Source organism: Osmia lignaria, chromosome 5 (genome assembly GCF_051020975.1).
Source record: "Osmia lignaria lignaria isolate PbOS001 chromosome 5, iyOsmLign1, whole genome shotgun sequence".
Classification (NCBI taxonomy): domain Eukaryota; kingdom Metazoa; phylum Arthropoda; class Insecta; order Hymenoptera; family Megachilidae; genus Osmia; species Osmia lignaria.
The window spans coordinates 3,425,998-3,440,842 of record NC_135036.1 but is presented as its reverse complement, the minus strand read 5'-3'; the positions used below and the strand labels follow the sequence as shown (position 1 = coordinate 3,440,842).

The following is a 14,845-nucleotide window of genomic DNA, read 5'->3' as shown; positions in this document are numbered from 1 at the left end:
AAGGCTCCCCAAAGCATCGTTCCATATTTCCAAATACAAAACAGTCCTCAAAGTAAATTTCCAGTGAAACATTCCAACAAGATTCAAAATTAGTCCGCGTCCATGTTCCTTAAAAAATATAATCGCTATAATCGCATAATTCCATACTCTCATACCATACCATTGACAACTAAATAAAGACTTAAGACTAAGAACACACTCAGACCAGAATGGCCAAACATACAAGTGCATCCTTCTCACGCATTTCCAATCACTCATATCTAACAGAAAACCGCCATTAACACAATAAAGAAAAGACCACGTGAAGGCGCTAAATATTGTCGGCAGAGGGGTTCTGCCCAAACACGTGACCAAACTGGCCTTTACATACATACATACATAACGGCTTTACTTGGGCGTAGCCCAAGATGGCGTTCGAATGGGGGGAAAGCCCCCCCCCCTATATTGCCCATCGAAAACAGCGGCCTATTCAAACCAAAAATTCCATATCACAATCATATTAACAGTTCATAATCAAAGCGCATCGGTACACTCATACGTCTTTTTATGGCTAAAGAGAGAAGAGGGATACGCACCGGCGCCTTGCATTTGTCACCATGGAGGTGGGAGTGAGGCACCCCACCCCAAAAACCTGTAAACTCAAAATAAATTCACGAAAGGAACAGTATTCTCATATAATTCTACCCAACTTATTCAGGAACTTGGAGATTCTTTTGCAGACCCCCAAGTTTCCACTCATAAAAATATCCAAAACATCCGAGCCGGGGGAGAACCCCCTTTCTTCCAAATACAAATTCAGGTCTAATCTATCCATCAAAAATTTTTCACAATCCCAAACTACATGCCCAATCGATTCCTCTCCGTAGCCACAGCTACACTCTTTACTTTCAATTAGATTTTTCCTAAACAACGACTCTCCTAAATTGAAGTGGTTCGCCCTCAGCCTACTCATTCTTGTGAGTACTTCCCTATCTACCCCTGTGACTTTAAAAAACCACGGTTTCTTATTCCCCACGTTATTTTTGGGATTACTGAAATATTTTGCTCCTTTCGACATACCAATTGTAGTCATCCTATTAATAAATCTTTCCCATGCGCCTTCTGACAGATACAATCTAATGTCTCGGATGGAGACACCTACCCCCAATTCCTCCTCTCCCCTCGTTGCGAGCCTCGCCTGGAGGTCCGCACGTTCATTACCCTCAATTCCTACGTGGCTTGGTACCCACGCGAAAGCCACATTCATGGCATTCACGTCTTCTCTATCATTCCAAAGAGCATTCTTTCTTAATTTCCTGACTATCTCAAAGCACCAGGGGCAATCCCCCTGGTTTTTCCCCACATGCGCAACCTTCTCCAACACGCTCGCCGAATCCGTGATAATCAAGAATTTGCGGTTCTTTGGCTTATCATTGACGTATCTCAACGCTTGGAGAATCGCGTAAGCCTCGGCAGAGAAGACTGAAGTGGCCTTATTCAAGAACCAGCCAAAATCCTCCCACTCACTGTTTGTGCCTCTAACCACCATCCTGGACCCTACCGCGTCCATGCCGCGTTTCTTAGAACCATCCGTATATACTTCCACTACCTCGTCAGCATTCATACCATTCCAAAAACCATTATTAATTTCCCTAAACATGGCCCTATCGGGAATCTCAATTTGTTTTCTCCTCTTTCCCATTTCCCAGTTGACTTTAAAGCCCCCTTTAGCTAAAAAGGTACCCACCTCCACCCATTCTTCTCTACTCATTTCCGCCGTTTTACAACACTCAGTCCATTCTTCTAACTTCACCCAGGCCCTTGCCCAGGGTTCCATACTCTCCCATTCTTCCTCCTCTCTCATCACAATAACATTCTCGAGATTCTTTCTAACCAAACTATCGGTCTTAATTCTATGCTTGAACATAAACCTTTCCATCAGGAGTTCTACTCTAGTTTCTAAATCAGCCACTCCGGTCTCCACATTCATCACATTAATGGGAGTGGTTATTCTATATCCCATTGCGATTCTCAAACCTGCATTTTGCAACTTAGACAACTTCTCCCTCCCCTTCTTATTTGACCAGAAATACGTGAAGATTCCATATTCTATCACCGAACGTACGAGACCTTTAAAAAATACGATCATCGTCCGGGGGTTTACCCCTTTTCTAATGCTTGCTATGTACCTTAGAATATCCAGACGCTTTTTGGTCTTGTTACAGATATAATCCACCTATCCCCCAAACGACAAGCCCTCATCCAAAACCACCCCTAAAAATCTAACCTCTCTGCTACATTCCACTATCTCCCCTCCGATTTGGATGGAAGATTTAAGCCCTTTCCTGGCTCTATTTTTAGTAAAAGTCATCCATTGTGTTTTCTCCATTGCCAGGTCCAGGCCTATGTCTCTCAGGTTTTTTATAATCCGTTCAATAGCTTCGCTTAAGCTACGTTCTCTTTCCAATCTATCCCTTCCCCAAACATATACCACGATGTCATCTGCATATAGTAAAATTCTAAGGCAGCTCTGGTCCGCCCCCGCGCAAATATCTGAGGAATAGATATTATACAGAAGGGGGCTCAATACAGACCGCTGGAGTAACCCCCTGGTCACTCTGCCCTCCCTTTCCGGGTCAAAAGTCCTCCTACATACCGCCCGCCTATCCGATAGCCAGTTACCCAGGTATCTTTTAATAGGCGGGGGGCATCCCTTGCTTTCCAATATTTCTACCATTTTCCCATGTAATACCCTATCATACGCCGCTTTCACATCTACAAAAACGGCCGTAGTCTCCTCCTTCCGAATGAAGGCTGCTTTAACATCAGAGATTAAAATCATGATGTTGTCTACCGTGGACCTACCCTTCATAAACCCACTCTGGCGGGAGTCCACAATCCCCTCCTTTTCAACCTCCTGCAGACGCTCTTTCACCAATTTTTCTAATAATTTCCCTAGGCAATCGATCAGGGAGATTGGTCTAACGGCCTTTTTCCCTGGCTTGTCCAGGAATCTTACCACCACCCTCTTCCAGCGATCCGGGATATGTCCACTAAACCATATCCAATTATACATTTCTAAAAGTAACGTTTTCGCACTCTCATGTAGGTTTTTTAAGCTCGCGTAAGAAATCCCGTCTTCCCCCGGGGCTGTGTTACCTCGCCCCCCCCCCCCCCTCTCCAGTTCCTGTCGTGCAAAATCCTGATTGTCGACACCACCCTCCCCCAGATTCTCCCGCTCTGACTGTTCGAACCGAGCAGTAGGTTCATTCATTCTCCTATTATCGTCTCCCAGGATTTTCCTAACTTCTTCATTTTCTAGTTCCCTTCTCTCCTGTATCGGTATAACACACGCCCCTTCCCTGGCCACGCCATTCCTAATCCCTTTTACCTTTCGCCAGGCGTCTTTTGCGCTCGTATAACAGTCAATGGACCCCGCGAAGTCATCCCACGCTTTACTCTTTTTTGTATTTACCAGACTTCTCATGTTCTTTTCTGCCTCCCTTAGGCTGACCCAGTTTTCCTGGCAAGGGCTTCTGATATATTCACGTGTGGTTCTCCTGCGGCTATTTTTAGCCGCTTCACACTCCTGATCCCACCATACCTGTTTTTTCCTGATTCTAGCGCCTACAGGTTCCCCGGGTCTGGACCGCGGGATTTTTTTCCCCCCTCCTGCCCTTGTTAAGGCCCTGCACACCACTTCCGTAAACTGATCGCATCTCATGTTGATATTTTGACTCGACCACGGCTCTTTTTTCCATAACTCATCCAAAACAATCGCCTCCTCTCCTGAGAAAACTTTAAACAACGCCCAATTTATATTCCTTTCACTAAACTTTCTAGTCCCTACTTTATTGCCGTTCCCTACAGAAGTGATTCCCTCTTTTAGATGGAGGAGAATTACATGGTGATCCGAACCCAGCGTCTCATTTTCTTGTTCTATGGAGCCCAAAGTTACGAACTTGTGCGAATCTATGAAAAGGTCCAAATTGGAAGGTGGACGCACCCCAGATCCTATCCTAGATAACGTATATCTATTCAGGACAAAAAGGTCTGCTTCCCTCACGGTCTCCTCCAGCGATTTCCCCTCTCTACTTTCAACAGAGCAGTTCCAAGCCTTGCTCCTAGCATTAAAATCCCCCATAAACAGTACCAGGACCCCGGGTCTCCTACGTTCCAACAAATCCTTCCACTCCCTTTTACTCCAGGGAATCCCCGGTCTCCTATATACCACCACCACATCTATCTCCCCCGAATCTAGTGTCACAGTTACTCCTAAGGCCTGTCTACCTATACCGTCCCACGCAAAAAGATCCCTAGTTTGATATACAATGCCCTTCTGAAGTAATAAGGCTACTCCCCCTCCCTGCCTATCCTCATCCAGATCAAGCCTAACAATATTAAAATCAGGAATATTCAGATCATCCGTAGGTTTGAGCCAAGTTTCAGTAATTCCAAACACGTGAAACTTTGAGATATATTCTTTTAATTCCGCAGTTTTATCCCGCACGCTCCTAGCATTCCAAATTCCTATCAAAATTGAGTTATCCATTTTACCTTCCAGGGGAGATTGTACTCCCTTTTGTCCCAACAGCGGCGGCGGAGTGCCTCACTCACCGTTCTTTCAGCGCTCCCTCTTCTGGTGACAAATGCAAGGGGCAAATAAACCGCATTCCTACAAAAAGGTATAAATTTTATTGAGTATTGAGAAAAAAACCAACACCTACATAGACTAACCCTTATCCTATATAACCCAAACAAACACAAAAATCTGTACAAAGGTGCATTACCTTCATCCCTCTTATCGCATAGTTTTTTAAGGACCCAGTTGTCCGTATTCAAAGGTGATCTTACAGTTCTATTCGTATTGCAGGGGCGCCGATAGCGCATTAGACGCCCTCTTTCATCCAGTTCCTTACATTTTAAGTAGGTTCTTAACATCATACCAGGTTCGCATCCTATTGCAAAATAACAATACAAAATTAATTTTTTTAACTTTACAAAGATTCCATATTCACTTCGTGCCCGAGGGCTCCACGGGGGCCAAATCAGGCGAGCGCAATTCCAAAACAAAAAAGTCCACACCCTGTTGTCTTTACTGAATACCATCCTTTTCCATTCACACTTCCAAAACACACATGTCCACAAAACCTTAACCCTACAGAAACGCACTTTTCTCCCTTCATTATCCCATAATCTAAAGTCCCACAGAAAACCACTTTGTCGACGCTTGGGATAGAACCCCAAGTGCTTACGCCTCTTTACTTGGTTCGTCCCCATTGCCTTGACGGAAGACCCATCCTAACGGGCCTTTCTTCATTTCTCTTAATCTCTGGAGACAACGCTCCTCTTCTCTTTCCGCTTCTGCTTGTTCCCTCTCCTTTTCCCGTCTGGCATACGAAGGGCCAGGCAGGCTGTTCTCCCACTCTTCTTGCTGCTTCCTTTTTTCTTCCTCCCTTCCAGCATACAAGGCCTTTTTCCTATCAATTTTTGCTTGTGATTTGGCCGGTATGGGAATATCCCACGGCGGCCTTTGGGGGGTATTCCACTCCCTGTATTCCTCTTCTTCAGACTGCTTTCTTCCATATTTTTTCTTCCTTAGATGCTGTTCCACCTCCTTCTCGAAACCCCTATCTGCTATCAAGCTTAAGAGCTCCAACAAAAATTCCTCCTCTAATTGTCTGTTGGCTCTCTGTTCCATTTTACTCACTTTCTTAATCGCTGCCTCCTCCAGTTCACCATATCCACACGTGTATTCAGCTTCTACATCTTCCGGATCCGATTCCGGCTGCAGCACCTCGTACCTATTATCCCATTTTTTCTTTTGCAATTCAATCATTTTCCTCCTAACCAGACCCTCCCTGGTTTTAATAGGGTCATTATCAATGATTAAATTTAATCTGCCCCTACCACGTCCCTTACTTGGAGGGAGGGGGGTCCTTTCGGAGTCCCAGGGCTGTCTTCCATCCTCTTTGGTTGGGCTCTGGAGGCACGGGCCGGCCACGGGCCTCGCTGATGGCCTGCAATTCCTCAATTAAGGGGACTTCCCCTTTTTCCCAAAACTCAGGATTCTTGATTTTATTCCTTCTAGACAAGGCCAGAAAGTCCCTAGAGCCGTCCACTCTATCATCATCTTCGTCCAGGATTCCCTTTTCTCCCATCTGCTTTGATACCCAGTCCCTAGCAGTGGCATACGCCACGTTACGATACGCCATCACTTTTTTCACTGCTTTCTCTCTTTGGAATTTCCAGCAGCCCTTTGACAGGCTGATATGGTTTAGGCATTTTGCCGATCTATCGCACTGACCATGCTCATTTTCTAAGCATTTAATACACCTTTTGTATTTGTTTCTGCATTGCATTTGGACATGGCCAAACGCAAAGCACCTATAGCACTGCTTCACAGCCTCCACGAAAGGGAACACCCTTACACTCACATGGCCGTGGCCAATCCAAAGTTCCTTTGGTAGTTGATCTCCCCTGAAGGTGGCAAGGATTGCAATCCCCTCCACCCACTCAGTCTTCCCATCCTTGGTAACCTTCTTTTTCAATCTTTCAAATTTTGCTTCAGGTTGACCAGGAACCAGGGCTTCCTCCAGTGCATCCACGGGCTCCTCCCAGTCAACGATAACACCCCTTCTGGACCTCTTTCGCTCTGGTGAGTATGCGTTAAAGCATGTATCTCCCTCATCCGCACGTCTCAAAATTTCGTTGGCCGCGGCCATTTCGCTGAACGTCAGCTCCGCCCTGTTAAGCCGAGTATCCACCTGTATCAAACGCCCGTATCGTATCACCGTTCCGAACCCTTTTGAATAGGCAGGCGTTGCCTCGTTCCATGCCACGGCAGGCTACGGCTCGGACAATAGTTCTTCGTTTCTTGAAAGAAACTCCTATAGGCGAGAAGTTTCGATTTGCTGCATGCTGTTTCTTTACTATAGGAGTCCGTCGCTTACAATTAGTACTGTACAACTTTTATTACATCTGCAAGTTAAAAGAGGAATTTTGGGAATCGGTTTATGACTTACAGAAATAAAATTAATACTGTACAACTTTTATTACATCTGCAAGTTAAAAGAGGAATTTTGGGAAACGGTTTATAACTTACAGAAATAAAATAGGGGTAAAATATGTTATTATACCAGGGGTTCGAATTCACTTAATTCGTTTATTACTCGAAGAGGTCATCGTTTATTACCCTTGTTGCTTTCATCGGACTGGTATTACCTGTGTACCATGCAAATTCGGTACCTCCACGAGGACTAGGAGGTACCTTCGACGTAGAGAAAAATATAGTGCATCCGCGTTGTTATTAGATTTAAAATTTCAAAGTGTCAGTGGGTTATACAAGAATTTCATGCGGATGCACCCAACAGATTTTGAATTTCTTTTAAACATAATTGGACCAGAAATTATGCGGCAGGATACTAAGTACAGAAAAGCCATTACGGCGCAGGAACGATTGGCTGTGACGCTCCGGTTTTTGGCAACGGGCGATTCCTTTACAAGTTTACAATACTTGTTCAAAATATCGAAACAAAGTATTGGCAAAATTGTTCCGGAGGTGTGTGAAGCCATTACGAAGGCACTGAAATCGTATATTCAGGTAAGTGAACTATAATTCATTTTTCCGAACAGCACAAACGTGCAAATAGAAAACAAAAGTTGTGTCTTTTTACAGATTCCAAAAACTGGAACGGAATGGTTAAAAATCGCACAGCAGTACAACGATACCTGGAATTTCCCCCACTGCATCGGCAGCATTGATGGGAAACATATAAGTATTCAATCGCCAAAACACAGCGGAAGTGACTATATTAATTATAAGGGATTTTTTAGTGTTGTTCTTCTGAGTGTTGTAGATGCTAATTATAATTTTTTATTTGTAGACGTTGGCTGCCAAGGAAGAATTTCAGATGGAGGTGTATTTAGTAATTCTTCTCTATATCGGGCCATGGAGGAGAAGAAATTAAACATCCCAGCGGCTACTCGGTTAGCAGGAAGAGAAACACCGATTCCTTTCTTTTTCTTAGGAGACGAAGCCTTCCCCATTTCGGAACACCTCCTGAAATGTTACTCGGGATATTTTACGAAAGGATCGCAGCAACGTATATTTAATTATCGAGTATGCCGGGCCCGAAGGGTTGTTGAAAACGCCTTCGGCATATTGGCCGCAGTCTTCCGCGTATTAAGAAAACCCATGCTTTTATCGCCGGAAAAAGCATCTCTTGTTGTTTTAACAACAACAATGTTGCACAATTTTTTACGGCAAAGGCCAGATTCCTCTCGACTTTATACTCCACCTGGAACGATGGATTACCAAGAGGAAAGCATTCTGAGAGGAGGTAATTGGAGGGAACAGGGCAACGAAATGGGAGCGCTTTTGCCCTTGCGAGGAGTTCCGCGGAGAACAACTTCCGCGTTGTTCCAAATTAGAGAGGAACTGGCCCATTATTTTTTGGCGGAAGGAAGAGTACCTTGGCAGGAAGACTGTGCATAGTTTTTATTTAAATATTATAATGTAATGTATGATAAATATATAATCCCCTGTTTTTTAGAATAGTAATTCGTAGTGTGTAAATAAATTGTAAATAAGAAATTGTTTTACTGCGTTTGTAAATAAAACTTCATAATTTATTGGTTTTTCACCTCCACGAATTATATCGAAAATTCGATTTGATGTTTTTCTCTATATTAAAATTTAATTTTCTAACATATTTATGTAATTGTCTTATTTGTGTAATTTATTTTCATCACTAAATACAACCTAACAAAAATTAATTGTGTTTACAAAGTATTCCTTTTGTACAAAGAAAAAGAAATGAAATAAACATTTTTACTAACATTTTCTCAATCTATGTTCGTGTTTACTTCGTGTTTACACACTGTATATCGGCCATCGAGGTTTAGGCTAAAATTGTAAAGTTTAAATTTTGATTTAAATTTTGAAAAAAATGTGTTCATATTCTCTGAAGTTTCCCCTTCAGAAGGATGATGAATTGAATATTGGCGTTACAATAAGCTGGAAAAGGACGCTCCGCTATTATGGTCGGTTGTCTATACCAACAGACCTCGTATACGACTAAATGACACCATTTCTACCTCGAGAACTATATTAGTAACCACTCTTGATCAACGACACTTTTTTACTTAACTTACATTTAACCCTGAAGTGATGCGGAAGTGAATGGGCAGAAATATCTTTTTCAAATATTACATTTAATTATGTAACTGAAAATGAATACAATAACCATGCTGATTGTCTACAACCTCGCTTTGCAACACCATCGAAAATTTGTGGAAATATTTATTAATAGTAATAAATGTTAATGTGGCTCTAATAATTTGATCACCTACTGTATGTTTTCATTTTCCGTATTCAGTATAAATAAAGTGTTAGATCACAGAGAGAGGGAAGAGAAAGGAATGAATGCTATTTAATATTATATATATATATATTTTATATATTATCTATACATGTAGGTTCAATTTCTACAAATAATTGCATTATCCGTGCTTCAATATGGACCCTTTCATAATTGTTCAGCTTTCTCAGTTTAGATGCAATAAAATTTGCAAAATGTTGGGATTCGTCAGGTGGTGGATCTGACGCAGTCTCCAGAATCTCAAAGGCCCTCTCCAAACGATCCTCTTTCTCGGTATGCCGCCTTTTCGCGGCAACCGTTCTTGTTGGGCGCAATGGGGTGCTCGTACTGGGGCCAGGTTCTCCCCCAAGCATCTCTACATTCTGCCCCATATATGACTGCTCTGTCACCTCATCTTCTACCGCCTCTGGACTTACGATTTGTACTTCATCTTCCATCTGAAAACAAGTATTGTTTCTAATTTGTTGCTAATAAAGTATGCTTTTATGAATTGTGGAAAAAATGAAAAAATAATTGAAGGTTTGCGTACCGTATTTAATGTCCTCCTAGATTTATTTTTATCCCATAGGAATTGCATACTTTCGAATGCAAACCATTGGCTTTTATATACTTCTTGTGTTCCTACAAACAAAATAACGATAGAAAGTTAAATTGAGCCGCACTGTTTTCTGATGTGTAATACTGTATAAAGTACCAAATATTTCTAACTTTCAATTCATGAATGTGTGATAAAAAGTACTTACCCTTTCCGGTGCCAACACTTCTTTTCATTTTCAACTTTTCCCTCCTCAAACCTGCGAGGAGGTATTCTATTTTTTTTTTACATATTGCTTTAGGTTTTTCTATTTCTGCGCTTAATTCCTCCCACGCATCTTCTTTTTTTAATTTATTAAAATAATCGCAGTTTTTGGGGTCCCACAACACACTCTTAGATCAGTACACTTCAATTAAGGTGAGAATTTCTGCCTTACTAAAATCCATGGTGACTGCAGTGTAAACGGCAACTAATCTTTCTCCGTATTGATGAGAAATATATAACTTCCTAATCGTGGTGGGGGTTTCGGTGTAGAAACTTCCACTTCCTGTATTGGTTGAAATTCGTCGTCGGGGGTAAATTTGTAATTTTTCCGATTGGTTGCGTTTTGCAAACGCGAAGGTACCTCCTAGTCCGCGTGGAGGTACCGAATTTGCATGGTACACAGGTAGTACCAGTCCAATGAAAGCAACAAGGGTAATAAACGATGACCTCTTCGAGTAATAAACGGATTAAGTAAACTCGAAACCCTGTCATAATAACATATTTTTTCCCTATTTTATGTTCCTAAGTTATAAACCGATTCCTAAATTTACTCCTTTAACTTTCAGATGTAATAAAAATCATTTCCAATTTTCCAAACAGCAGGGGTTCCATTGTGCGGCACGGCTTTTGTCTTGCGTAGCAAGAGAATCACACTGTAGGAAATACTATTATAAATAAGAATTGTCCAAACCATATCGTATTTGGTATCATTTTAATCAGAAAAACGTCACAAATATCTTGGTAACAGTTTTATAAGAAAAAAATGAAAAATAACAAAGTTCAGTCGTTGCATTAGTATTATCTTACTGATATATCCGATTCCAGATTCCAGATCTCGTGCCTCAAGAGTCATGTTTACACTTGTGTAACATCCCGCAGGAAGAAGAATAAATAAAAAAAACCACCATTATTAATTATTAAAAAATATATTTATTTTTTTTTTTAGTTTTTATACAATCAAAACTATAACACTTCGTTTTTTTTATTATTATTGTATTAACACAATTCAGATTGACAATTATATTCATATTTAACAAATAAGAAAAGAATGTTGTATTTATACTTAACAAAATTTATACTTAAAAAAAAAAAATACATCGATAATTACCGCGTCGATAATTCTACCACGTCGATAAAAGATCGACGCGGGATATATAGATAGAGATAGGAATAACACGTAGAGAGAGATAGAAATAGAGCGCAGAATAAAGAAAGATAGCACTACGCATAGACAGAGACAGCGATACGCGCGGAGTCACGTACATTCCGGTCAAAGTCCAAACACTTCCGGTATCGAAAACGCGTATAGATAAAACTGCTACGTAGGCAAATCTCGGGTATAAATACGAGCGTGCCGCGAGGAGCATTTCCACTTCGATTCTGATCGTAATCCGACACGGATCTATGATACGATTACTACATAGGTTTCCAGTAGCTTAGATTCTTTTGTCGGCGAGGCGGCAAAGGTTCTGTGTCAGACCCGGAGCGCCCGACCACCGGTTCGCAGCGGTTCTCATATGTGTCAGGTTCGCTACCAAGCTTAACGAGCGAGCGAAAGCCGAAGCTCCTTGGATGCGGCCTATTAGTACACTGGCTCTAGAGCGACGATACCATCCTGCAGTGTTCGCAACCAAGCTTAACGAGCGAGCGAAAGCAGAAGCTCCTTGGATGCGGCCTATCAGTGACGGCTAAGTTGCTCAGAAATCGTACTGCGGCCGAACGGGTTAGCTCCTACAGTGTCGGAACGGATCCACGCCAACTCCTCGACAATCGAACAATTTATTTGAATAATTTTATTTTTTTTGGTTATAAACTCAAGTTATAAATTTAGAATTTTTATAATCGTATCTAGAGACGCGTTTACTAATCAATTAAATTTTTTCTTTGTATTTTATTTTAGGTCAAACTATTTTGTTATTTTTCTTTGTATTTTTTTTTTATACAGGGCGCACTCATTGTAACTAATATAATTAATTTTCCTTTTGTATTTCAAGAACAGGGCGCAACATTTGTACACTGATTACACTAATTACTTACATTTTTATATAACTCAAATAATTACTTACCTTTTCTTTTTATACACATATTATAAACAAACACATTACATTTTTTCTTGAATAAACACTCATTACGATTTTTGAGAAAGGAATTAACGTTGGATTTCACTCCTTTACCGCGCACCACCCGAACCTATGATTCCTTCATTATATAATTATTTACGAGACGCCTTCTTATAGGGAACCGCTCTCCCTACGCAGTCGGTGCAGTAGCGTACTCGCGATAATAATTCCGGGACGTTACACTTGACATAGCATTTCGGGCCTTCGCCTGGGTATGTTGCTTTTACGTTTCAAGTGGTCTCCGAACCTATCCTTTGAACGGCAAAAAACCGACAATTTTCGGATCGGCCCGTTCCTTCACCTCCGTATCACAGCCCAATAGAACTTCGGATACTCGGCAACGGAAAAATCTCTACAAAATTAACATTGTCCTTTTTCAATAATGACACAGCTGATTATTAACATTGCTGTTTTATGTACAGCGTATCGCCGAAGATAATTGATCTGTTTCAATATATTTAAACGATAAAATTTGTCTAAATTAAATTAGATTAAGTTCATAAATAATTTCATCGATTTTGAAATGAATCCAATAATACCGCAAGATTTCAAATAAATTGAAACCCAAGTAACGGCACGAAACGCTATGTCAAGTGCAAACGCATGAACCTTTCCTTCGATGGAACGGCAAAGAACCAAGAAATTTTTCGGATGGGTCCGTTGCCTCCGTTCCTTTGGAACGGCACACAGCGAAACGAAACTCCTCGCCTGTAGTGGCCCAGTCCTATTGCCTAACCGTTTCTATCAAGAAACGAAGAAATGTTGTCCGAGCCATGCATGCAACGGGGCAACGCCTGCCTATTCAAAAGGGTTCGGAACGGTGATACGATACGGGCGTTTGATACAGGTGGATACTTGGCTTTAAATGCGACCATTTTAAACCCCCTTAAGTATCTCCCTTTGTTCTTAATTTGCCTGTATATTTTGATAACATTTCTACGCTTCAATCTACTGGTGGCCTCCTTCTTCAGCACCAGCGACACCATGTATTCTCTACTCGTGAGCTCTTCACAATAATAGGATTTCTTTGGTTTCTCACCTTTAGTCTCTTTGGTTTCTCACGTTTACACCGTGTTCTGTAATGGCCGGTCCTTTGTTCCTTCATGTTTGGTCGTCCTTTATAGATTCCAAATTCTCTGCGTCCTTTTCTACCGTTTCTTTTCCCAAATTCTTATCCCTATTATCTGCATCAACAATACATTTAGGTACGGTATTCACCTCCGCAGATTGCTTATCTCCCTTTTTTTTACCTTGAATTGCGTCTCCCAAATCTTCCTCGCTAGTTCTTCTTAACCTCTTTCTACTTGATTCTACCAGGGTCCACTCGATTTTGTCGCTCGGCGTTGTTTATGCGTCGTTTCCGCATTCTAACGGTTTTTCTGACGTCATTCCAGTGTTACCAACTTCGTATTCCAAATGTTCCTTGTCCAATTCCATGGAGGCCATGCGTGGCTCTTTTTGATTGGTCACTTGTTTCCTTCTGTTCAAATTCTGCCATAATTTCAGCAACCCTCAGCTCCCTCTGAGGCGTTTTTTCTATAACCGACTTTCCAGCAAAAAATTCACGTGCTTCCTTGTCTTCTTCCAAATACTCTGTTTCCCATTCACCATCACTACCTGGTTTTTCCATTTCCACTTCTTTTACGAGTTTCGAGCTTTCACTTTCGCTGAGGCTCTTACTCTTATTCCTAATCTTCTCCTTAATTCTCCGTCATCTGCTCCCAAGCGGCAAAGATATGCCGCTTGGGAGGATCCCCTCCCCCCACCGATTAATTCCTGGACCGAGAAAACTCAGCCCAGGAAAATAACCCAAAAGTTTCCACCCCGCACTCTTTGTACCCGGGTTTTATGCTTGACCCATTAAAACTTCAATTTCTCTACAGGAAAACAATTTTCCCTATGAGAAGACCACTCGGCACAAAATTTCCAGCGCACTCACCGCTCTACCAACCGCTCCGCTCAGCCGTCGAAACGGAAGTGGAACTGGCCTTTCTTCATCTCCGCAATCCTTTGTCTACTCCTTTCTTCCTCCCTTTCAGCTTCCAATGCCTCCAATTCCCTTTCCCTCCTGGCGTACGATGGGCCCGGAAGGCTGGCCTCCCATTCCTCTTGCAGCCGCTTCCTCTCGGCCTCCCTGGCCGCATGCAGGGCCTTTCTCCTTTGAAGCTTCGCCAGAGTGTTGGGTGGTATCGGTATATTCCACTCCGAGCATTGGATCGAGTTCCATTCCTCATACTCTTCCTCTGCAGTAGGCTGTTTAGCATATTTCTTCTTTTTCAGCACCTTCTCCACTTCGTTTTCCAAACCCCGGTCAGCTATCAAACTAAGGAGCTCCGAGAGGAATTCCTCCTCCCTCCTCTTCCTCAATTGGTCGACCAATTGTCTATTGGCCCGCTGCTCCATTTTGCTAATTCTTTTTATAGCAGCTTCTTGGATTTCACCATTACCAAAAGTATATTCCGCCTCAATGTCCTCCGGATCAGACTCCGGCTGAATGGTGGCGTACCTGTTGTTCCACCTCTCTTTCTCCAGTGTGATTAAATTTCCCCTGATTAGACGTTCTC

The 14,845-nt window shown here is 42.0% G+C and overlaps 3 protein-coding genes across 16 annotated transcripts in view; 1 reads left to right on the top strand and 2 right to left on the bottom strand.

The window, feature by feature from the left end:
* Positions 1 to 14,845, top strand: part of LOC117609861 (uncharacterized) — a 261,342-nt gene that overhangs the window by 204,381 nt on the left and 42,116 nt on the right. For 11 of the 14 annotated variants that reach the window (XR_013062187.1, XR_013062184.1, XR_013062183.1 and 8 more), the window contains one exon: positions 6,551 to 6,637. The exons of 1 other annotated variant lie outside the window; for it this stretch is intronic. Coding sequence is in view for 2 of the 13 variants with exons in the window: in XM_076688290.1 (XP_076544405.1) it covers positions 6,551 to 6,637 (87 nt within the window). In the remaining 11 variants the exon portion in view is untranslated. Of the gene's footprint in view, positions 1 to 6,550; positions 7,936 to 14,845 lie in introns of those variants that run through there. 2 more of the 14 variants (XR_013062182.1, XR_013062181.1) reach the window with 2 other exon arrangements.
* Positions 661 to 1,672, bottom strand: LOC117609853 (uncharacterized). The gene has a single exon (XM_034336580.2). It carries the CDS (start codon positions 1,637 to 1,639, stop codon positions 671 to 673), a length of 969 nt encoding a protein of 322 aa, XP_034192471.2. The 5' UTR covers positions 1,640 to 1,672; the 3' UTR covers positions 661 to 670.
* LOC117609877 (uncharacterized) lies at positions 9,437 to 10,222 on the bottom strand. The gene is made up of 3 exons (XM_034336629.2): positions 10,106 to 10,222; positions 9,892 to 9,983; positions 9,437 to 9,799 (listed from the first exon to the last, which is right to left on the bottom strand). The coding sequence occupies exons 1-3, from the start codon at positions 10,131 to 10,133 to the stop codon at positions 9,437 to 9,439; spliced, it is 483 nt and encodes a 160-aa protein (XP_034192520.1). The 5' UTR covers positions 10,134 to 10,222.